This window comes from Nansenia antarctica (assembly GCF_963989245.1).
Source record: "Nansenia antarctica genome assembly, chromosome: 15".
Lineage (NCBI taxonomy): Eukaryota > Metazoa > Chordata > Actinopteri > Argentiniformes > Microstomatidae > Nansenia > Nansenia antarctica.
This window is the reverse complement of record NC_137685.1, coordinates 1109939-1135649: the sequence shown is the minus strand read 5'-3', so window position 1 is coordinate 1135649 and position 25711 is coordinate 1109939. Positions and strand designations below refer to the sequence as shown.

At 48.8% G+C, this 25711-nt stretch overlaps 1 protein-coding gene across 2 annotated transcripts in view; it reads right to left on the bottom strand.

The window, feature by feature from the left end:
- The window catches only part of LOC308170690 (SLIT-ROBO Rho GTPase-activating protein 3-like), a gene marked incomplete at both ends in the record, with an annotated part of 52326 nt that extends 28404 nt beyond the window's left edge, over nt 1-23922 (bottom strand). For both annotated transcript variants that reach the window (XM_080545515.1, XM_080545516.1), the window contains 3 exons: nt 51-213; nt 4363-4558; nt 23856-23922. In XM_080545515.1, coding sequence (XP_080401641.1) covers nt 51-213; nt 4363-4558; nt 23856-23922 — 426 coding nt within the window. The remainder of the gene's footprint in view (nt 1-50; nt 214-4362; nt 4559-23855) is intronic.
- Nucleotides 23923-25711: the final 1789 nt, after the last annotated feature.

Below are 25711 nucleotides of genomic sequence, written 5' to 3'. Positions count from 1 at the left end.
CAGTAGATGGGGGGGCAGTAGATGTCTCAGGACATCTGTTCTATTCTCACCTTCTTGAAGAGTCTGATGACGTCCTCGCCCACGTGTGCCAGACGCACGATGACGTTGTTGTTGTAGAGGTCGCTGAGCGTGGCGTGGTCTCTGCTCTCCCGCCGCGTCTGGTTCAGAACCAGGTACCAACAGTTCACCGTGGACAGCAGGTTCTGGTCCTTCCTGGAACGGTCAGATCAAATGTTACACGACTGTGTCTCAGGAGGTAGAGGAGCCGCCATCTAATGATCGCAAGGTTGGCAGATCGGCGGTTCGAGCCCCGGTTGGCCACATGTCGAAGTGTCCTTGGGCAAGACACTGAACCCCAAATTGCTCCCAGTGAGCGGGCCGCCCGGCGCCTTGCATGGCAGCTTGCCGCCATTGGTGTGTGAATGTGTGTGTGAATGGGTGAATGAGAGGCCGTTGTAAAGCGCTTTGGATAAAGGAGCTATATAAGTGCAGTCCATTATACTTTCACATAATAGGAAACAGGAAAATATCAAATGTCAGTTCACATAAACTAAAGAGAGTTTAATCTGTGTGGAAGTGTGGAAGCGTTCCTCTGTAAGCTTGTAGTTGGGAGTCATGTTCGTTGCCATCTTAAAGATGATGGTTGACTTCAGTTACAGTATAAATGATGATGTCAACTTTTGCGATGTCAGTATTTTGAGCAATTAGAGAGGTTGCCAGGACTTCCATTTGGAAAAGACCAACTGCATTATGAATCTCTTTTGACAACAAAACACAAAAGCACAATTTGGTTTGGCTATATTCCTCTACATCATGTAGTACACACAACTGTAAGAAAAAAAAGAAAAAAAAGAAGGATATGTGTCGAAGTAGCTGAACAGTTACAGCAGAAAGTGCTTATTATAGCGAAATGAAGGTGAGACACTAAGTATCTAACACATCCTGTTAATCTACTTTAAGATGAGGAAGAAGTAGAACATGTTAGACAACTTCCAGATCTTCTCACCTCCTTCTCACATACACACACCACATGCAAACACATACACACACCACATACACACACCACATGCAAACACATACACACACCACATACACACACCACATACACACACCACATACACACACCCCATACACACACCACATACACACACCACATACACACCACATACACACACCACATACACACACCACATACACACACCACATACACACCACATACACACACCACATACACACACCCCATACACACACCACTTACACACACATACATACACACACCACATACACACACCCCATACACACACCACATACAAATACCACATACACACACCACATACAAATACCACATCCACACACCACACACACACACCACATACACACACCACATGCAAACACATGCCTGAAAGCAACATGCGATGAGTCTACACAGCTAGACCAGCTAGGTAACCTCCAGTAACACACTATACACCCCACACCATGAATGCACACGTTTATTTTCAGTAGAAATAAAGCCGTAATAATGTTACTGTACTGAATGCAATGGAACTAGTAGCAGTATTGAGGTAATCATAGTGGGTTCCTCTAATTAGCCCATGTCACTATGAATGACTATTTGCAACAGTTTTACGCCATGTTCATTTTTCATAAATCCCAAAATTGCTGGGAAACGTTATTTAAAAAGCTTCATAAATGAGGCCCCAGAGCCCTAGATGACACTTCAGATCTGTACCAGTCCTGTGTTAAGAGAAGAGCTTTGACTTTGGTTCCACTCAGGAGCTCCTGACTTCTCTGTTTCTCTCCCAACTAGTGAGAAAGGCGAGAAGATGTCAAAACAGCATAAAAAGAAAATGATGATCCGGTTCATAGTGAGATAAAAGGACTGTTTTTAATACGATACTCCAGGTAACCCACACCTCCCACACCTCTGGGGCCGCTCCTCAGAAGTCCCACTTTCATCCGAGAGGCTTTGATAAAAACTTTAGCGAGCTTCCAACAGCTACTCTTCCGATTGATCCTGGACATGTGGTGTTACAAACTTGGGGACCCTGAGTGTGCCTCTGATTCTAGAACCTGGGCGGAATTCTAGAGTCAAAGAGCTTGTGAGACGGCCCACACTAGGCTGGACTCTCAGGGCTGCCCACAGCAGATAAAAGATGTCTACAAGCTCTGATCTCCACAGGTCTCACACTCTGCACCACCGAGCAGGTGGAGCCGGAGCACATTTGGTCATTAGTGAAGAAGAAGAAGGTCACTCTAGTCGCAGGACAAATCTACCACTGCAAGGTTGCTGAGAGAGAGGGAGAGAGAGAGAGAGAGAGAGAGGGGGGGGGGGGGAGAGAGAGAGAGAGAGAGAGAGAGAGAGAGAGAGGGAGAGAGAGATAGAGAGAGAGAGAGAGAGATAGAGGGAGAGAGAGAGAGAGGGAGAGAGAAAGAGAAAGAGGGAGAGAGAAAGAGAGAGAGAGACACAGAGAGAGAGAGAGACAGAGTGAGAGAGAGAGGGAGAGAGAGAGAGAGAGATAGAGATAGAGATGGTGAGAGAGATAGAGAGGGAGAGAGAGAGAGAGATAGAGGTAGAGAGAGAGACAGAGAGATAGAGACAGAGAGAGATAGAGAGAGAGAGAGAAAGCGAGACCTCAGAGGCTAGAGGGAGGCATGGATGGAATTATTAAACGTGTAGATTGAAGCCGCCCAGAGCGCTGCTGTGTGAATGTGAATCCAGCCTTTGAAAAACAGAGATAATGACCCTCTAATGCGAGAGGGGGTAGAAACTGGGACAGTGGGCTGTAGAGTGTGAGCGAGATCTACCCGTCAGAGTATCTCACAGAAGAGCCCCCATGCTGTGAGAGAATGTTCCATTTATCAATGTCCTAGTCACTGTGTATTTCATTCATAGGCTCATCTTTAGGACCGAGTCACCATAGAGAATTAACTAGACGAATGAGGTTGTCAGGGCATGAGGAGGACAGACTTAGTCAGCTCCAGAGAGAGTATGAATGTGAAATGACTTTGCAAAAATCCAGCTCCACGAGTTAAAAGCCTGTATTGTGTGTTGTACATACTGGAGTCCTTGCAGAGCTATTTTCAAGTTCGTTCTACTGATCATTAAATTAAGCTGTGCTGCACACATCATAGGCTACTGTGCTGTTAGACTGTTAGACTGCAATCATTTACAGACAGAATGTCTTCTGTTGGAATGAATACTGTTAAGAGAGAATCGTCAAGGGGGGTTGTGTGGAACCGAAGGACAGCTTCTGAGAGCTTCATCTGAAAGTCACAACAAGCCACAGGCTCTGCAGTCGATCCGAGCAGAGTTTCACGAAGACACCATGGGGCACAATTACACTGTAGACTCCACACATCTCTGTTGTGTGCCTACAGTTCTACATCTCAGTCACTGTGTGGTTAGAATAGACGAGGAACTCGTACTGTGGGCAACCTCCTCTTTGTTTCTTTAGCTGCGCAAACTTCATGTTTTGATTTCTCTTTGCCAATTTGTACATTTGTACAAACGCACACGCACAGTATCGAGACAGTTGCCTTAGGTGGATCGCGCGGAGCTCTGTGTGTGAATGAGAATGAAATGACATTTCTGACAGGCACATGAGCAGAGAGAGAGAGGATAATGAGCTTGACCTAGTTGGGAAAGAAACAGTGATCAGAAGCTACAAGCTTTCTTGGCCCTGCCTTGGTTTCTGTTTCGGTCATTCTCCTTTTCTTCCCTCTCTCCTTCTCCTTCTCTCTCCTTCTGGCCTTCTTTCCCTCCATCCCTCTCTCCGCAAACACTCCTACAGTCATCCTGCACCTGACAGTATGTTCATGATGTACAGAGTTAGGGTTAGCAACAGACACAGATCGTGAGCTTAGAATGATAAGGTTCTAATAATAATAATAATAATAATAATAATTCATTTAATTTATATAGCGCTTTTCCGAGGCTCAAAGAAGCTGACAATATAGGGGATACGGAAAACACAAAAACAACAAGTAACATGGAACACAGAGTCAGCAAACGGGGAGGGGGGGGGGGGGTGGTAGGGACAGGGGAGGTGGTTAGGGGTAGGGGAGGTTGTATGGGTGTCTATCTCCGTTTAGAATGATAAGGTTCTATCTCCGTTTAGGGCCGTTCAGAGATATTGAGCGTCACAAAGTTTTTACATTCCATTATGTTTTGTGAGATGGAACCTTTGTATTTTATTAATTACTAACTCAAAAATGTCCAACATTTTAAAAATAACACCACACAGGCATTAATAAACACCTAATGTTTCCCAGATTATGTAAGAAACTCAAAAATGGAGATAGAACCTTAGAATTCTAACGTCACGAGACAGGAAACAACATGGCGGCAGCGGCAGGACTCACTTAAAGTGCTGGTGTTCCCTGGAGCTGCGGATCTTGGCGCTGAAGCGCTCGGCCAGCTTGTCCAGGCCTCTGCTGTACTCCAGCTGCAGCTCGGCCTTGCGCCGGAAGAAGTCCTGCAGGTCCTGCAGCAGCTGCAGCCGCGACTCCGACTGCTGCTCCAGGCAGCGGAACTGCTCCACCAGCTGGTTACGGATCTCTGCCAATCACAAGGGAGTAAAGGGACACCCTCAAAGACCGACAGTGACAGACCCCCATTGTGCAGCAGGCCAGCCAAGGCATAGAAGCTGGGCTCTGGATGGGTGACGGGTTGGTTGGCCTACAAGCTGGGCCAAAGCAGGAGCAATCTAACAGTCTTCTTGATTTTGTGGGTGTGCGTGTGTGTGTGTGTGTGTGTGTGTGTGTGTGTGTGTGTGTGTGTCTGTGTGTGTCTGTGTGTGTGTGTGTGTGTGTGTGTGTGTGTGTGTGTGTGTGTGTGTGTGTGTGTGTGTGTGTGTGTGTGTGTGTGTGTGTGTGTGTGTGTGTGTGTGTGTGTGTGTGTGTGTGTGTGTGTGTGTGTGGGTGTGGGTGTGGGTGTGGGTGTGTGTGTGTATGTGTGTGTGTGTGTGTGTCTGTGTGTGTGTGTGTGTCTGTGTGTGTGTGTGTGTGTGTGCGTGTGTGTGTGTGTGTGTGTGTGTCTGTGCTTTCTGAAGTCCAGTACATGTGAGGTGCATGTCTGCTGGTTTACAGACAGGATGTCAAATAGGAAATAGGTCAGCCTGTCAAATAAAAGGCTGTGAGGAACCACAAAGGAAAGTGTTGTCATGCAAAAATAGCAAGAATTCTTTGAATTACACGACCGCTGTGACTTTGTCTTACGAGTTTGGAAACTCACTGCTCCTATTCATCATCTAAAAATGGAAGAAACGATCCAAATCTGTATATTTTAGTCTTCATTCTGCAATGATAACCTAAGTACTTGGCAACATGAGTTGATGTTATAATGTCCATCTAATCAAAGATAACATAGAATGTAAAAGCCCTTGAGCTCTCTCATCGCTAGCGAAGAAGAAGAAAGGGTGTGAAACCTTTAGGCAGTGTGTTCTGCTGTAGCTGGGTAATGTATAGACATATAGACATATACAGTATAATATGTTACGGTACATGTGGGAAAACTAGGGTTAGGGTTAGGTGCTACGTCGACTTGGTACATGCTGGCATGTCTAACCCTAACCCTAATCCTAACCCTAACCCTAACCCTAACCCTACCCCTAATCCTAACCCTAACCTTAACCCTAGCACCCTAGCACCTAACCCTAACCCTAGTTTTTCCACATGTACCGTATTCCCACATGTACCGTAACACATATACACATGTATATCTGATGTGTAATGTATAGCGGCTTGAAGCTAGAGAAGAGATGGAGATGTTGGCCTAATAATATAGGGGTTATGAGAGATTCATTTTTATTTATTCAGTAGTATCTTGTTAAATTATTATTTACCGGTAGTTTAAAAAAGAAGTTCTGTATCTAGAAGGCTATAGTTGCTGAATTTGAGGAAGAAGCTACAGAGGAGGGAGATAATACATAGTCGGCCTAATATAATGATTTATTGAGACAATCTGTCTCTGAAGAAGACCTCTATACAGGATGTTGGCCAGGCCACAGGGACTGAGTCCTAAGGTGATAAATGTAACAAGGCAGTTGATCTATATGGGGTGGCCCAGTCTGAACTGATGCTGATATACTCTGCCCTGCCCTCTCCTCTCCTCTCCTCTCCTCTCCTCTCCTCTCCTCTCCTCTCCTCTCCTCTACTCTCCTCTACTCTACTCTACTCTACTCTACTCTACTCTACTCTACTCTACTCTACTCTACTCTACTCTACTCTACTCTACTCTACTCTACTCTACTCTACTCTACTCTACTCTACTCTACTCTACTCTACTCTACTCTACTCTACTCTACTCTACTCTACTCTACTCTACTCTACTCTACTCTACTCTACTCTACTCTACTCTACTCTACTCTACTCTACTCTACTCTACTCTACTCTACTCTACTCTACTCTACTCTACTCTACTCTACTCTACTCTACTCTACTCTACTCTACTCTACTCTACTCTACTCTACTCTACTCTACTCTACTCTACTCTACTCTACTCTACTCTACTCTACTCTACTCTACTCTACTCTACTCTACTCTGACAGCTCTGCCAGCCCCCAGCGCAGGGAGGAGGGACATTCACATAAACCTCATCTCATCTCAGCAGGGAGTAAAACACGCTCTGCCCACACAGAGAACAGCAAGTTCTCACACACGTACACAAACATGCAAACGCACACACGCACACACACAAACACACATAGCCTGCCTATTGTTTAACCCACACAATAGTATAAAACACAAGCCCCCAAATCTGTGCATTCTAGAACGTTCCCATTACTTCAAAGATTTCCATAATGTAGTAGGGTGAACTGAGCTTTTTTACACTCCCAAAACATCAAGAGATGATGTAACATGGAGAGACTCAAAGTCTCTATGATGGCAGGCTGATCCAATTATGCATTTCACCATCCATGCGAACAGACAGGAAGTCTATAGAAATATGTATCAATGAACAACATTTTACTGCCCCTGTTTGAAGAAAAGCACTTTTGTTTTCTCCTGAATGGCGTTTCAGTATCGATGAATAAAAGCATAGAAAAATGTCTCATGATTGTACAGTGTGTATATGTGTCTGTGTGTGTGTGCAATTGTGTGAGGATAAGTGTGTGTGTCCTCTCGCTGCTTGTAGGAAATGTATCCCTCATCGTCTCCATAGCTGCCTGGTTGCCTGGTTACAGGGACCCTAGAGGCCTCTCCGCAGGGCTCAGGCCAGCTCCGTGTCCTGACAGTCCCAGCAGCGGTCTGCTTAGCATAATGGCCAAGGACAAGGGCAACTTTCTAAGCCTCTCAATAGACAATTAATAGCCTGAGCCCGAAAGTTTCAGGCAGCGGAAAGAAATTACAGTGCAGAGCCCACACTGTGCAGAAATAGACCATCAAACAACATGATTTCTCTTTTTATGATTTCTCCACTGTTTATCGGTTTGTAGGGGGGATTCATAAATGAACAACGACAGAAGTAGAAAATCAAATGAGGGTTAGGGGAGGACATCTGAGTTGGTTAATGAACTGGTTCATATGATCTTTGTGAAGCTAATAGCCTCATCGTATTTGCCACCCCTCCCTTGTGCCCTGACTATGACTCTGCTATAAACAGTTAGGGGTGTTAGACCTTGATAGTATTTCACTGTTAGGTCTTAGTGGGATTTCTTTCTAATATAAATCTGTGCGTCATTACTCTATCACACTGTTCAGCTGTTGTCTGTCGTGTTTAGAAGATGGTCTCTGCGTCAGGCAGTCTGACTGGCATTCGGCACAAGGGTTAGGGTTAGGCAGCGGCCTTGGGTGTCTTGCAGGCTGGCGTCAGGCTGGCTGATGTTGATTATTACGATGTAACAACGGTGATCCGATGCTCATCTGACTCCCAGGGAGAGTAGTTAAACCATCCTGGGCCAGAGTGAGATTGTCGAATGCTGTGCGCTGACGAAGCTAGTTGCTGTTGTTCTAAATAAATCTTATAGTAGGGTCATTCCGACCCGTGTTGAAGTTCTATTCCTTGTCAAGTCGTGTCCGCTGCACACCTGATCTATCCTGAGATGACACAACGCATTTAAGATCACAAATCCTCAATAGATTGATCCATCCCATCATTTTACCGACAAGAAGATTCTTCAGGGGTAATCTGTACCATACTGCATTGGATTCAATCAATGATTTGGGCCTTTACAGAATAAATACGTGTTCAAACATCTCTAGTTATCAGCGATCTCCCAGAAGAATTCAGAGTGGCACTGCGCCACGCTGTGAGCTTGGCTGCGTCGCTAGGTAAACATTTCAAGGCAAATTAAAGATAACTATCTTTGTTTCGCCAACGACACTGTTGTCGTTGTTAACAAAGTTATGATGTTCCTCAATGAAGTCAGCTTTTTAGGTGTTTTCTGTGCATTTTGACATGAATAAACGCAAGTCGGGTTTTGATAATGCAATCCAGCATCACGCTATTGAAAAATCCTGGGGAGAATCCTGCAGTTAGAATCCTGCAGTTAGAATCCTGCAGTTAGTAATATTGATCTTTTTTGCCAAAATGACTCAGATGTTCCCTGTGGCTTGTTGAAGGTTCATTACTGAGTGTGTCTGTCCATTTCCAATGTTTATTTTCCCCCCAAAACAAGAGTGTTCAGCATTAGCTTAGGCTACATTAAATTTTTTCATTACCGCAATGGTATGGTCCGGTGAGTTTTACAAGTATTTTGACTAAACATTAATTACTTCCAGAGATCTGAAAAGGAGGCAGAGTGAAATTGTGAAAAAGAATCCCTCTGGTTGCTCCATCACATCTCTGGTGGGAGCAGCCGTAAGTGGATGTTTATTCTGTTATTTCACAGCACATAGCCTAAGCAAAAACACATTTTCCTAGACACACTAACACACAGGATGGGTTAGGACTAACACGCTCAGGACTTCAGTTTGCTTCTGCTAAAGAGCGATGCGCTAACACCATGATGTGCAAAGACCATTCTGGTAATTCAGTGTCACCACAAAGTCCCCCGACCAACACAAGCTAAAACACCTCTGACATTTCCACCTTCAATAATTACCAATAGGTGAAAATAGTAGTACGTTATCTGATCATAACGGGCAGCAGTTAGCACCTGTCAGGGTTTATCCATCCTAACAACAGAATATCCTCTATAAATAGGGGGAAGGACGCATAGTAGGCCTACACACAACGATCCCGCCATGCACTGTAATTCTTTTACGTTTAATAATATTACTATCCACAATTGGCAGCCCCAAGTGGGCCTACAGTAGGCTATAATAACCATACAGCCCTGACAATGTTTACCGAATGGAAACAAAAAGGTATGACATGATATAAATAAATGTCTGTGTTCGAGATAGCATACTAGCATACTACTCATACTAGATATGACGTAGATTTGAGTATGCGAGAGCGTTCACACTGTACAGTATGCACAATTTGAGTATGCGGGAAATTTAGTATGTATACTAGATTTTGCTGAATATTTGAGTATGCCATGACTGGACACTACTGGGGTACTAAATCCCCAAAATGCTTTGTCGTCATATGCATACTGCAGTGTAAACGGTCGGCTGGTATTGGCATACTTATTATGAATTTAGTAGGCAGTATGTAGTATATACACTTCAGCTTGTGGTTACATATGCTGCCTACAACTGATAGTATGGTATAGTATACAAAAATGCTGTTCCACTCCAACATTTGCAGTGAAATCCTCATTGGTGGACAATCTTCATAACATATTCAATTATGCCCACCCACTCATTGCCAGAGACCTACCCTCCGCCTGTACGCTAACAACATTAGCTTAACAAAATGACCAATTAAGCGGCCATGCCCACTAAAACGTAGTGTTGCTCAGCATTCTTTACTGGAAGCAAATCGGAGCCACCAGTTTGGCGTGTGCAGAAATTCTGGTCTGTCTATTACTTACTAAGTCTATACTTAGTGGGCGACTGTGTCTCAGGAGGTAGAGGCTGTGTCTCAGGAGGTAGAGCCGCCGTCTAATGATCGCAAGGTTGGCAGATCGGCGGTCCGAGCCCCGGCTGGCCAAATGTCAAAGTGTCCTTGGGCAAGACACTGAACCCCAAATTGCTCCCAGTGAGCGGGCCGGCGCCTTGCATGGCAGCTTGCCGCCATTGGTGTGTGAATGTGTGTGTGAATGAGAGGCCTTTGTAAAGCGCTTTATAGCAGCAAAAAAGGTGCTATATAATGCAGTCCATTTACCATTATACAATAGTCACTATAGTAGTGTGAGATTACCCTCTGAAAGGCTCTGCTTTAGGTCTTCTGGTTCTAACAACGTACCTTCCTGAGCCCGGCTGATTCGTTCCCCTCTGCCTCCCCATTCAGCCTCCAAAAACATCAACCTTGTTTCTTTAACTGAAAACACCTTTTCCACGATGTTCAAAGAATTACATTAGTCTGAGGTGACTGTAGTACACCCAGATCACTGCCAAGTTCTATATGGAGGTGGTGGTACTGTACATCAGGTGGAAGACTAGAGTGCCTGGTTTGAACAAACACATTTAGCCTATACTTATTGTAACCAGGGAGTAGCTGAAAAGGACTGTATACTTTAGGAAGGGGCTGGTTATCTAACTAAGGGAGCTAAATAGGCAGTATAGGAGGATACAGGCAGGGGGCGACAGCAAACCGTTAGACTGGCAGTTAATGTCGTTAGCATTAGCAAGGTAACTAGCATTAGCATTAGCCTTCAAACAACTAGCATTAGCATTAGCGCTACAAACAACTAGCATTAGCATTAACGCTACAAACAACTAGCATTAGCATTGAAGCTACAAACAACTAGCATTAGCATTGAAGCTACAAACAACTAGCATTAGCATTGAAGCTACAAACAACTAACACACGGTATTACAGATGAACAACACATTTATTACACGACGGTTGTATACATCCCCATATATACATTCCCACCCGGCCGGCCACACACACTCTCAATCACTCACTGATAGTCTCTGGCCTGAACAGGCTTATAGTCCAGTGGCGTGGTGCGCGTTGAGGCCTGGTTGAATGGCCTGTGCGTCGATGAAGTGGTCCGCGTAGAAGCTCCGCTGGAGTCTGTGTTCGCTCGTGGAGGCGACGATTAATGTCCAGCTGGCGTCCCGCTTGGTCCAACGTTGAACACAACTAAAACGGGCTACCGTGGTACACTCGATGATCGCTTTCCTGGCGTCTTCAGTTGCTGCACGGGGTGCGCGCTGCTGAATCCGCCCTCTTGGATCGGCTTCTCGTTATTCTCTCTCGTACTGCTTCTCTCTCGTTCTGCTGCTCACCACACACACTGACTGACTCCGCCCTTCCGTCTCTTATATACCACCACCGAACGTAGCATCCGGGTCACAGACACACCCCGGATACTACGTCATCAAACATATGCATAAAACATTACAAGAATAATACATATACTTCACGAAACGTATATAATTGTATAGAAAATAACAAAGGAAACTAACTGGGGCAGAAGGGCTGATTTCGGGGAAACTAAAACTGGCTCTAAACTGTGGGCCTTCACAACAGCCGCCCCATGAAACCCTCGGTTTCAGTTAACTAAGAAGGCACACTGGCTAGGCTGCTCCAGCAGCGCGAGGTAGGAGGTGATAGTGTCGACCACTCTGCCTGTCTGCCAGGCGGCGCGCGGAAGGGACTGGTCCCTCACCAGTACCACGGCACCTTCGGACATCTTGTCTCTCTCCCTCAGCAGAATCGTCTGCTTCTCCTCCTTCTCCAGGGCGCGGATGTGCTCCTCGAAGCAGATCAGAGCGTCTTCCTGGTCCATGCTCTGCAGCGCCTCGTATGCAGCGAAGAAGGGGTCGTCCAGCAGGTACTGCTGGGCCTCGGACCAGGTGGTGCAGTGGGTGACGTTGGCCATGTTGTCCAGAATGCTCGTCAGCGCCTCACAGTTCCTCTTCCTGAGCTGCTTGGCTTGTTCCTTCTCCTTCTTAGCCTGGTAGGCCTTAAACGCTTGCTTCTTCTCACTCAGCTTGGGCAGGGCGCTGTAGCGTGGGTCGTTGATGATCATTCTCATGGTTTGCTCCCATGACGCGTCGGATGAACCACCATCCTCCTCCAGAAGCTCTTTGAAGGCCTGCTTGGCCTCCTCTTCTGGGTTCCACTTTACTCTCTTCTTCGCCAACTTCGGCCTTTCCTCCTTGGAGGCGTCTACAATACTGGCTGAGACTTTCATGGCTGACGTGTACTTGACGGAGTTGACGGGTGCGTCAATGCTGACCTCGGCCACGTGAGGGTGCATGGCCACCTGCAGGTGTTCCTCGGCAACAGCTGTTGCCGCCATGGCACGGTAGCGCCACCACCGGGACTCCTTAGTCTGGGAGTTGTAGTAGTAAGGCTTCCCATCCAGAGACTTATGCTCTGTCCACAGAGACTTCTTCCTCGGTTGGTCATCCTGTGGTGAACCATTTGTGGTACTAACTGTTCCAGGTGCACTGGCAGCAATAGATTCCACTCCAGGCGGTCCGGTTGGTTGGTTTGCTTCTTCGGTTCGGACATGGAGGGATGACGTAGCTCTCCCGTCCCTCTCTCTCCACTCGGTAGCGCCTTGGAGGGCCCACCCAAGCGCAGTCTTAACAGCCATCGGGCAGCCTCGTGGTCCTCTCAGCGGAGGACGGAGCGACACGATCAGTTCAGCGTTGTCCGAGCCGATGAGAAGGGTTGGCTCCGCTCCTTCTATCGGATGTAGGTCTACTCCCCGTAGGTGGGGATATCTTGCGCGTAACCTCTCCAGGGGGTAGTCGTAGCGGGAGAGCGCTAGCTGGTCGGCGGTGAAGACATTCTGAAGCCGATGTCTATCCGACGGCCGCCCCGCCGGGGAGATAGAGAAGTTGATTCTCGCCCCGGTGACCTCTTTAAGGTCGCGACGTATCGTGCGCAGAGTCAGCTTCTCCGCAGTCCCTTGGAGCCCCAACTGGCGCACTGCCCCCTGGAGAAGGATGGTCCGTTCCGACCCGTCGTCTAGAACGGCGTACGTGTCGTACACAGCGTTGTTGTGGTGAAGTCGGACCTTCACCACCTTCAGTAGAACCTTGGAGCCGCTGCTCTGTGGCGAGTCTAGGTAGTAGACAGGGGTTTCCTCTTCCGGTGCGCGACCGGACCTAGGGCTTCTGTTGCCCTCCGTGGACCTGGCGAGGGAGACCTCGTGTAGGATGTGGAGGTGGACCTCCTCACAGCGGTTGCACTTCCTCCTCAAGGTGCAGTTCTTCGCCAGATGGTCGCGCCCACAGTTCCAGCACCTCTGGTTCTTCTCGAGCCACCTCTGCTTGGCCTCGGTACTCAGGTTGTTGAAGTCACTGCACTCATTGAGCCAGTGCTCGCTGGTGCAGTACGGACATGGCGGTGGACCTCTCCGTCCCTTTGGAGGGGGTTGAGAGGAATCCTTTCCCTCAGGTCGGGTGGTCCTCTCTCTCCGAGGCTCCTCCTCCGTGTGCAGCACTCCTACTGGGCGTCCTCTGTTCGAGCTCGGCCCGTCCCAGCGGTCTCCCTTCTCCCTCTCCTTCTTCGGCTCAGCGTAACCCATGGCGTCTACGTTGGTGTCATGCACTTCCTCCAGTAGGAACTCCGCGAAGGCAGCCATGCTCAGACCCAACTTCCCGGGGTGACGAACGCGCTGCTGTCGCCGGAACCTCTCCTGCCGGAAGCGTGGGATCTTGCGGAGCAGCCGCTCTACGTTGGAGGTGCTGTTGATCTCGCTGGCGCCAGCTGGGCCCTGCGTCTTCAGCATCCCAACCAAGGTGTGCACGCGGAGCGCGAAGTCATCCAGCGCCCGGTCATCCTTGATGGGGGCCTGCTGTTCGAGGGCTTGCAGTTCAGCAAGGGCGTGGTTCCAGGGACGACCGTAGCGGGCATCCAAGTCAGCGAGCGCTCGGGTGTAAGGTGTCGGTGCGGAGGCATGGGCCAGTACCATGTTGTGGGCTCTGGGGTTCCTCACATGCTGAAGGAGAATCGCATATTTGTAGGACTCGGAGCAGGAGTTGTCCAAGAGCGTGTCTAGGCAGATGCGTAGCTCCACATACTGGCTCCTGTCCTCGTCCTTGAAGAAGGGGAACTTGGGTCCCTCCACCTGGGGGAACATCCTGTAGTGGATCATCGGTGCTGGAGTGACGGTCTGGGTGTCCGGCCTGCATGCATTTTGGTGCACTGGAGGACCTAGGGGTGTGCTACGCTCTTGGGGGATGACTCCCCTCCCGGGCAGCGACGCTGGCTCCCTCTGGGCCGCGTAGCGGTCGGGTCCCTGGTCCTCTTCCTTCCAGGTGGTCAGCTGGGCCTGTAGTTGGACAGTCCTGGCGGGGGTCATGGAGCCATCGGCGGGGGGTTCAGGAGATGGCACTCGAGAGGGCCGTGCGGATGATACTCTGGAGCTACAGGCCGACGGAGTTCTGCTGATGCACACGTCGCGCATGGTCTGCATCATTTCCTCCATCTTCTCTGCGTGCAGTTGCTCTCTCGCCATCTGCCTCTCCGCCGCGCGTTCCGCCCCCTCCATCTGGAGGCGCTCGCGCTCGTACTGGATGCGTTCCCTCTCTAACGCCTCCTGGCGCTGTCTCTCCGCCGCACGTTCCGCTCCGTTCATCTGCCTCTCCGTCTGGAGGCGGTCGCGCTCCATCTGGAAGCGTTCCCGTTCTAGCGCCTCCTGGCGCTGGAGGCATTCACGTTCTAGCGCCTCCTGGCGCTGTCTCTCCGTCTGGAGGCGGTCGCGCTCCATCTGGAAGCGTTCACGTTCTAGCGCCTCCTGGCGCTGTCTCTCCGCCGCGCGTTCACGTTCTAGCGCCTCCTGGCGCTGTCTCTCCGCCGCGCGTTCCGCTCCGTTCATCTGGAGGCGTTCGCGTTCTAGCGCCTCCTGGCGCTGGAGGCGTTCACGCTCGAACTGGAGTCGTTCCCGCTCTAACGCCGTCTCGGCCTGTTGGCGCTCCCGCTCTAACGCCATCTCGGCCTGTTGGCGCATATATTCGGACAGCGCGGCACCACTCCCTCTGGAGTGCAGGCTATCCGCCCCAGAGGCAGAACTGCCCACGGAAGCCCTGGACCGGTAGGAAGCCACTGAGCGGCAGGAGCTAGGTCTCGAGCGCGCCGTACTGGGAGGCAGATCGTTAAGGCTGAGGCCCTCCCTCTTCCGCCCGCAGGCGCTGTCGGACCGGGCCTCTCCTTCCTGTTCTTCCGTTTCCACGGCAAAACCCTGCGGTTCTGCCATCTCATCCTCAGGCTGGTGCTCTTTGAGGGCTGTCTCAGTGCTAGCCACCTGCTCGCCGGCGGACACCTCGGCCTCTCCGACCACTGTATCCCGTGGAGTGCGCTCCTCGCTACCACTCAGTGAGCTTTCGAGCTCAAGCTCATACTCCTGTAACCTCGGAGGCAACCGCGGGACTCTCTGTGGTCGTGGCTCTGGCTCAGGGGGCGGAGAAAGGGGGGTAACTGTCTGGTCTGGTTGGCTGCGCTCAGCCATGCTATCACTACACTACCTATCCGGCTCGAAGGACCAATTGTAACCAGGGAGTAGCTGAAAAGGACTGTATACTTTAGGAAGGGGCTGGTTATCTAACTAAGGGAGCTAAATAGGCAGTATAGGAGGATACAGGCAGGGGGCGACAGCAAACCGTTAGACTGGCAGTTAATGTCGTTAGCATTAGCAAGGTAACTAGCATTAGCATTAGCCTTCAAACAACTAGCATTAGCATTAGCGCTACAAACAACTAGCATTAGCATTAACGCTACAAACAACTAGCATTAGCATTGAAGCTACAAACAACTAGCATTAGCATTGAAGCTACAAACAACTAACACACGGTATTACAGATGAACAACACATTTATTACACGACGGTTGTATACATCCCCATATATACATTCCCACCCGGCCGGCCACACACACTCTCAATCACTCACTGATAGTCTCTGGCCTGAACAGGCTTATAGTCCAGTGGCGTGGTGCGCGTTGAGGCCTGGTTGAATGGCCTGTGCGTCGATGAAGTGGTCCGCGTAGAAGCTCCGCTGGAGTCTGTGTTCGCTCGTGGAGGCGACGATTAATGTCCAGCTGGCGTCCCGCTTGGTCCAACGTTGAACACAACTAAAACGGGCTACCGTGGTACACTCGATGATCGCTTTCCTGGCGTCTTCAGTTGCTGCACGGGGTGCGCGCTGCTGAATCCGCCCTCTTGGATCGGCTTCTCGTTATTCTCTCTCGTACTGCTTCTCTCTCGTTCTGCTGCTCACCACACACACTGACTGACTCCGCCCTTCCGTCTCTTATATACCACCACCGAACGTAGCATCCGGGTCACAGACACACCCCGGATACTACGTCATCAAACATATGCATAAAACATTACAAGAATAATACATATACTTCACGAAACGTATATAATTGTATAGAAAATAACAAAGGAAACTAACTGGGGCAGAAGGGCTGATTTCGGGGAAACTAAAACTGGCTCTAAACTGTGGGCCTTCACAACACTTATATAGCTTAATGTCAACATGTTGTCTTGTAGTAATACTGAAGAACAAAAGAGACAATTATTTCCATTAAAAGGGTGATCAATAAAAGGAACGGCATCTTAACAACCTCTCATAAAACAGTCCCTTTCCACCTGGTGTACACACATAGCCAATGGAATGATTAGCCAATGGAATGATTCCTTGAGATAGAGCAGCCAATAGTATGTACCCATAACCCACTGGGTTTGGATGATGATATGAAATGCCTGAAACAACGCTATAGTTGCGCTGTGTCTCAGGAGGTAGAGCCGCCGTCTCATGATTGCAAGGTTGGCAGATCGGCGGTTCGAACCCCGGCTGGCCACATGTCGAAGTGTCCTTGGGCAAGACACTGAACCCCAAATTGCTCCCAGTGAGTGGGTCGGCGCCTTGCATGGTAGCTTGCCGCCATTGGTGTGTGAATGTGTGTGTGAATGGGTGAATGAGAGGCCGTTGTAAAGCGCTTTGGATAAAGGCGCTATATAAGTGCAGTCCATTTACCATTTCAGTCCATTATACTATAGTCACTATAGTAGTGTGAGATTACCCTCTGAAAGGCTCTGCTTTAGGTCTTCTGGTTATAACAATGTACCTTCCTGAGCCCGGCTGATTCGTTCCCCTCTGCTTCCCCATTCTGTCGCCTCCAAAAACATCAACCTTGTTTCTTTAACTGAAAACACCTTTTCCACGATGTTCAAAGAATTACATTTGTCTGAGGTGACTGTAGTACACCCAGATCACTGCCAGGTTCTCTATGGAGGTGGTGGTACTGTACATCAGGTGGAAGACTAGAGCGCCTGGTTTGAACAAACACATTTAACCTACACTTAGCCTAGCTCAATGTCAATATGTTGTCTTGCCGTATACTGAAGAACAAAAGAGACAATTATTTTCCATTAAAAGGGTGATCAATAAAAGGATCTTAACAACCTCTCATAAAGTTACTAGTTACAATGCTGTAGTACAAGCTGAAGTTTAATGAGGTCTGCAAGGGCAGCTATTTCCCCACTGCCTTGCAGGTCTGGCTGGTTAACACTAGAACAGCCGTGCCTTTTTTACCTACTAAAAGAGCTGCCTCTTTACAATGCTCAAACTGCTATTTACACACAACGACCACTAGTTGGCCACTTGTAAATTAGCCTGCTTCCTACACAGAAAAACGGCAAAATAGCTTTATACTAGCTTATCCTGATATGATTTTGAAAAAGTAAGGATACTGGGTGGTAGAACGCACATATCTAGGAAAAGTCATGAAAGGAGGGTCCTGAAATATGATTGAGTGCAAAGATATAACATTTTTCTCATGGCTGTTTTAGTGTTAATGAGGTCTGCAAGGGCACCTAGTTCCCTACTGCCTTGCAGGTCTGGCTGGTTAAGCCCCTGAGTCTGCCCCTGCACCGCAGAGCACAGACATGACATAGAGCATGGTATGATAGAGCTGTCACAGTCAGGGCAATAGGCTGGACGAGCCACCGTACCTCTATGTGATGGCCAGTGATGCTGTCTCTCTCTCTCACTCTCTCTCTGGGGTCGTCTCAGCAGGAAGCCATGCGTGACTAGTAGTCACATGTCGTCACCTAACCCAGACGGACACTTCCAGTGTAATTTGGCACAAAGCAAGGCAGTGTGCTGGGAGCACTTGTCTTAGGAGAGCAGTAATTACTATGAGATGTCTTTACAGACTTCACAGGCTTGAATTCACATTTCTGTCTCTCTGTGGAAACAAATAGTTTTAATGAGGGGGGGGGGCATCCCCATGCAGGCTAGCCAGGAGACAGGATGAGAGGTCCCCGGCTAGGAGGTTCAGAATCACCTCACGACTGATTTCCAATGCCAAGACGAACATTATTTCAAGTGCAACTGTAGCTCATTCATTGCGTGTTCTCATTGCAGAGCTAAAACCAGAAATACAGGAGAGATGGTGTGGGGGGGTGGAGTGTAGGCGTGGGTGTGTGGGTGGATGTGTATGTGTGTGTGTGTGTGTGTGTGTGTGTGTGTGTGTGTGTGTGTGTGTGTGTGTGTGTGTGTGTGTAGATGTGTGTGTGTGTGTGTGTGTGTGGATGTGTGTGCTTCATTGCAACAGTGAAACCATGACATCTCATGACAGCACAAGTCAAAGCATTTTTTCACAGTGATGAATACTGATGAGGCGGGGAGTATCCGGCAGACCGCCCTGGAATGCAGATCTGCAAAAACTGTATCAGGAGGAAGAGAGGAAGAACACTAGACTGATCAGAGGAAACAGAACTGCCATAATGTCCTCCTCTGTGTAGACTTCTAAATAACAGACTAACGTACCTTCAGCAACACAACAGAATTACAATAACGTCCTCCTCTGTGTAGACTCCTACATAACAGACTAACGTACCTTCAGCCACACATTGCACAACAGCCCTGCAATGACACAGTCATGTTTACGACCCAGGGCATCAACAAGGCAGGTTTCTTTCAGTGAGAATGTGTTGAGATGTGTAGCTGTAGCCTACAGTACCTCCAAACCAGCCTTACTAAGACAAATGATGTTCAGCATGTTGTCTAGGTTGCCTTGGTTCTTCCAGATTCAACCAAATGAAGCATTACACAATGAAGCATTACACAATGAAGCATTACACAATGAAGCATTACACAATGTTATAAAGTTATACAGGGGCATGCAGGAAGAGAGCCGCTGTGCCACGTTGTGAACTTTGCGGCGCTAATATGTAAACATTTCATGGCAAATTAAACTATATATACTAAACTATAAACTATATATACTAAACGATATATACTAGACTAACTATCTTTCATTAAAGTGAAAGTGTTGATGATGTTCCTCAGTGAATTCAGCGTTTTAGCGGAATTTAGCTTTTAGATGTTGTTTTTTTGGCATTGTGACATGAATAAACGCAGTTTCGATCATTCTATCCAGCGCCACACTGTTCACCCTTGGTAGAACCCGTTCTATACTGTTTCCATAACTGCTGTTGTAATATGTGTTGCTATCTTATTCAAAACAATCTAGAACTGTTCCAGAATTCTTGGAAGGCCAACTCCATCATTGGTGGTTTAACCAGTTATCTCTGAGACATACCACCGTCATTGACTCATCATAGGTAGTGACCACATTCCACAACCAGTGTGTGAGCCACGACCTGTTACTGTTAACGCAGATAGTTATCACTACATGTTTCATGGTGATGAACGTTCATTATAGCGTAGTCAGTCATCTTAGTGCAGAGTTGGTCCCTAAATGCTCTATAAGTAAAATGATCAAGTACCCATGTCAAGAAATAATCTGCTCTGCCAGAAATAGCGAGCATAGGGCTGCTGCCTGCTGCATGGTGCTGTGTAGTCGGCTACTCAGCATTATTACAGCCCGATGCCAACGTGAGCCCTTATAGCTCCCAACTCATCCCAGCCAGGCTGGCTTGCAAATGAGCTTAAGATGTCAGCTTAGCTTAAAAGCTTTTCATGAAACTGAGACGGCACACTCAGCTGTGATGGCTCGACGCAGTCTATAGGCTGGCATGACACACATATAGCAAATACAGACACACACACACACAGACACAGACACAGACACAGACACAGACACAGACACAGACACAGACACAGACACAGACACAGACACAGACACAGACACAGACACAGACACAGACACAGACACACACACACAGACACAGACACAGACACAGACACAGACACACACACACACACACACACAAACACACACACACACACGCACACACACTGCCAGCAAATACAATAGCAACAAGCTGCAACGTGTATGTATCATATCTCGTTAAAAGCAGTAAGATAAAAACTAAACAGCCCAAACTGTTCAAGCACTAACAGTCTGCACACAAGGGAGTGATCTTGGGTTATAAGTGTTCTGCTGCAGGTAGGCTACAGTCTGGAGTAAGTAGTGATATTGCAATTCTAGATGACTAATACTCAACTGAGTTTCTAGTTGACACAGCATTTCACTCTTAGTGGCGAGCAAGGATCATTGCATCTTCTACCCTGCCCATGTCAAGGTAGAGTGACAAGAAATCTGTCCAGAATGTTAGTTACCCTTCCTTAGTTTGACAGACCTGTTTCAGTTACATATCCAGGATGTACGAAGAAACCATATTTTGTAGCTCAAAACATTCAGCACCATTGGTAACTCTTGATTCCGGCTGTCGACATATCCTGCATGTCATCCCCCTCTCTCTCACCCATCCTTCCTGTCAAGCTCTACTGTCTCTATCCTCCTCTCTCTCTCACCCATCCTTCCTGTCAGTCTCTACTGTCTCTATCCTCCTCTCTCTCACCCATCCTTCCTGTCAATCTCTACTGTCTCTATCCTCCTCTCTCTCACCCATCCTTCCTGTCAATCTCTACTGTCTCTATCCTCCTCTCTCTCTCTCTCACCCATCCTTCCTGTCAATCTCTACTGTCTCTATCCTCCTCTTCTCTCTCACCCATCCTTCCTGTCATATCTCTACTGTCTCTATCCTCCTCTCTCTCTCACCCGTCCTTCCTGTCAACCTCTACTGTCTCTATCCTCCTCTCTCTCTCTCACCCATCCTTCCTGTCAACCTCTACTGTCTCTATCCTCCTCTCTCTCTCTCACCCATCCTTCCTGTCAACCTCTACTGTCTCTATCCTCCTCTCTCTCTCTCTCACCCATCCTTCCTGTCAATCTCTACTGTCTCTATCCTCCTCTCTCTCTCTCTCACCCATCCTTCCTGTCAATCTCTACTGTCTCTATCCTCCTCTCTCTCTCTCACCCATCCTTCCTGTCAACCTCTACTGTCTCTATCCTCCTCTCTCTCTCTCACCCATCCTTCCTGTCAATCTCTACTGTCTCTATCCTCCTCTCTCTCTCTCTCACCCATCCTTCCTGTCAATCTCTACTGTCTCTATCCTCCTCTCTCTCTCACCCATCCTTCCTGTCAACCTCTACTGTCTCTATCCTCCTCTCTCTCTCTCACCCATCCTTCCTGTCAATCTCTACTGTCTCTATCCTCCTCTCTCTCTCTCTCACCCATCCTTCCTGTCAATCTCTACTGTCTCTATCCTCCTCTCTCTCTCACCCATCCTTCCTGTCATAATCTCTACTGTCTCTATCCTCCTCTCTCTCACCCATCCTTCCTGTCAATCTCTACTGTCTCTATCCCATTAAAGCAGAAATGAGAAATGCTCTAAAAACATATTTAATTTTAAAAAAACAATGAGTGTAATTAGTATGCAATTATCACGTAACTGCAGAACTGCAGAGTCACTAGTCTACCCATCTTCCGTCGTAGACTGAAGACCCATCTCTTCAGGTTACACCTTAACTGCTCCTCCTGAGACATCTACTGCCCCCCAGCACTGCGTCTCCTGAAGACACCAGTTTTTCCCCTTTACTGTGTCCCTAAAAACGTCTATTGCCCCCCTTGTATTGTTTCTCTGTTTCTCCAGTGTCTATATAAAAAAAATAGAAGAAGGTTTTTCCTTCTATCAGTGGCCCCGGGCCTGAGCTGGATTACTCTTCCTGCTACGACTGGTGGATTGATGATTCACTTGCTTAGTATTCAAATGTATTGATTGTAAGTCGCTTTGGAATAAGGCGTCTGCTAAATGCCGTAAATGTAAATAAAATGTAATAACAGTTGTACCGTCCTTTACCAGTACATTCTATAAATAAAGGTCTAAATAAAGGTTAACTATTTACTGCACAGTATGTAAGTGTTGTGGGCGGCTGTGTCTCAGGAGGTAGAGCCGCCGTCTAATGATCGCAAGGTTGGCAGATCGGCGGTTCGAGCCCCGGCTGGCCACATGTCGAAGGGCAAGACACTGAACCCTAAATTGCTCCCAGTGAGCGGGCCGGTGCCTTGCATGGTAGCTTGCCGCCATTGGTGTGTGAATGTGTGTGTGAATGGGTGAATGAGAGGCCGTTGTAAAGCTCTTTGGATAAAGGTGCTATATAAATGCAGTCCATTTACATTTACCATTAAAGAGTGTACTCCTTCCTGGGAATGCACCAGTTTGGACAACCCTCAGGTTCAGAGAGGCGCAGCAGAGAGAAGAGAAAAGTTATATTTAACTATGTTGGGTTTATTTTAGATCAGGGGAGGGTGATGATATGACCTATGAGGCTTCATTCAGACAGATGTAGAAATAGAAACAGAGGTTTGAGAAAGACTTAGATGAGAATGTCGTCTAAAAGTAGTCCCCTAACCCGTGTACAGCATTCCACCCCGCCGGTTCTGATCCATGACGTTCTTTCCCGACCCACAATCCTCTCTGGGTGGTTCTTCTTCTACAGTCTCATATTTAGCAGCAGACAGTAAAACCCTTTCATGGTTCATAATTCATGCTGACAGCATACATTATTTATGGTGTTTCTGAACTGTTTGCCGTGAGAGGAGCTTCCCAAGCCAGTCTCTCCTGTTCCAGGCCCTAACACATCCTTACTTGGTATGTGTCTGGAAATTAACATGATATGGCATTAACTTACTCTGGGAATCTAGATGATAGATCTACTTCCCATGTGGTTGTTGATTACAGGAGCATTGAGTGTGTACAGGTAAGTTAAGTCAGCCTAAACAGTGAACATGACCCTGAGATGCTGCCTAATGGTAGTACGGTTACGCCGGCTGTAATCAGATGACCTTTAGTCTTGAAGGAAACACTTGAAGGAAACACAGACCTGTTGTAGACAGTGTGACAGCGACCAACACCTTGAGTATGAGGTCCAAGGGATTGTCTTTTTAAAATAGCATCATATGTCAGTGTCTGCTGTCTATCTTGAGAATACCAGGCGTTAAAAACCATTTGCCCTGGCTGACCAGGCACAATAGAAATCTGGAGAAAGACAGACAGACAGACAGACAATAACAGTTGCAGGACAGATGAGAGAAGGCAGCACAGTGCAAATGGACCTGAACACACCCTGAACACACCAACCCTGTGCTCCATAATGTCAAGACATTGTTCCTCTCCTGGACTGGTGCTGCATTGTGCAAGGCCATGCTATTGCATTTCTGTTTCTAAATATAGTAGTCAAGCTGCAGATCTGTAACAATGCTACTGTCACTGACATGATGTTGTATTATGTATTATTGTAGTATGATTATCTAAATAAATCGGTTGTTTTGAAAGCTTGTTTTCAAATAAGTGTTGAGCATTCCCATCATGTCATCATGTATGTTTAATAACAAACAATGTTGACAGTCTTAGATGCCCTCTGATGTTACAATGTTGCACTCGGGGCTGATATGAGAGTTACGCAATTTGGCTCCACCTGAACCCCCCTCGTATGTGTGTGAGTTGAATGAATGACCAATGTCAAAACAACAAGCGCGGTTTGATTAAGGAAATATTAATATACCAACACCAACCTTTCACTTGAGTCTCGTAATCTCCCATGATCTCCTTGTCCTTCTTGATCTTCATATGAGACAACATGGTTCTCCAGATTAAGTCAATGGTGGAAGAATCTGTGACCAGGAAAAAATAAATGCGCTACGCAACAAAGTAGCAACAATATGATCGTCTCTCCGGCATACAGACGATCAGAGGATCAAAGATTAGATGTCATGCGTGCAGAAACTTCGTGGTTCGTACATGCACAGATGCACTTGAGGTTGGCGTTCAAAGCCAAGCAAGGCGACGTATATCTATAAAAGTGTCTCTAATCCAACACACCTCCTCTCTCTCGTCAGAATAACATGTTGGAATATCTGAGAAAACCCTAAATATCTGTATAATCAGGAAATTATGTTACAAAGGATCCAGTGCCTTGCAGAGGGGTGTAGTTGCATGCACAGGGGTTGCATCGTACGATTTTTCCATGCGCCTGTCCAGACCCCTTTTTCCCTGCCCGTTCTCTGCACCAAAGCGAGCAGAGTTGGATGCGAAAGTCATTTGTGACTCCTCCCTCCCCGTACACCCCTCCTCCCCTCCTCCCCCTCCTCCCCTCCTCCCCCTCCTCCCCTCCTCCCCCTCCTCCCCCTCCTCCCCTCCTCCCCTCCTCCCATCCTCCCCGTACACCCCTCCTCCCCTCCTCCCCTCCTCCCTCTCCTTCCCCTCCTCCCCGTACACCCCTCCTCCCCTCCTCCCCCTCCTCCCCCTCCCTCCCCGTACACCCCTCCTCCCCTCCTCCCCCTCCTCCCCTCCTCCCCCTCCTCCCCTCCTCCCCCTCCTCCCCTCCTCCCCTCCTCCCCTCCTCCCCCTCCTCCCCTCCTCCCCTCCTCCCCCTCCTCCCCTCCTCCCCTCCACCCCGTCCCCCTCCTCCCCTCCTCCCCCTCCTCCCCTCCTCCCCTCCTCCCCCTCCTCCCCTCCTCCCCTCCTCCCCTCCTCCCCCTCCTCCCCTCCTCCCCCTCCTCCCCTCCTCCCCTCCTCCCCCTCCTCCCCTCCTCCCCTCCTCCCCTCCACCCCGTCCCCCTCCTCCCCTCCTCCCCCTCCTCCCCTCCTCCCCTCCTCCCCTCCTCCCCCTCCTCCCCTCCTCCCCTCCTCCCATCCTCCCCTCCTCCCCGTCCCCCTCCTCCCCTCCTCCCCTCCTCCCCCTCCTCCCCCTCCTCCCCTCCTCCCCCTCCTCCCCTCCTCCCCTCCTCCCCTCCTCCCCTCCTCCCCCTCCTCCCCTCCTCCCCTCCTCCCCTCCACCCCGTCCCCCTCCTCCCCTCCTCCCCCTCCTCCCCTCCTCCCCTCCTCCCCCTCCTCCCCTCCTCCCCTCCTCCCCCTCCTCCCCTCCTCCCCTCCTCCCCCTCCTCCCCTCCTCCCATCCTCCCCTCCACCCCGTCCCCCTCCTCCCCTCCTCCCCCTCCTCCCCTCCTCCCCTCCTCCCCTCCTCCCATCCTCCCATCCTCCCCGTCCCCCTCCTCCCCTCCTCCCCTCCTCCCCTCCTCCCCCTCCTCCCCTCCACCCCGTCCCCCTCCTCCCCTCCTCCCCTCCTCCCCCTCCTCCCCTCCTCCCCTCCTCCCATCCTCCCCTCCTCCCCGTCCCCCTCCTCCCCTCCTCCCATCCTCCCCTCCTCCCCGTACACCCCTCCTCCCCTCCTCCCCTCCTCCCCTCCTCCCCTCCTCCCCGTCCCCCTCCTCCCCTCCTCCCCTCCTCCCATCCTCCTCTCCTCGCCCTCATGCAACGGGTAAATACATGGTTATGCACGTATCGTTGATATATGGTGACAGATTTCCAAATTATGAGATTCGAAGTGACACATCGTTAACACTGGTGACCTAGAAATGACCTACATGTG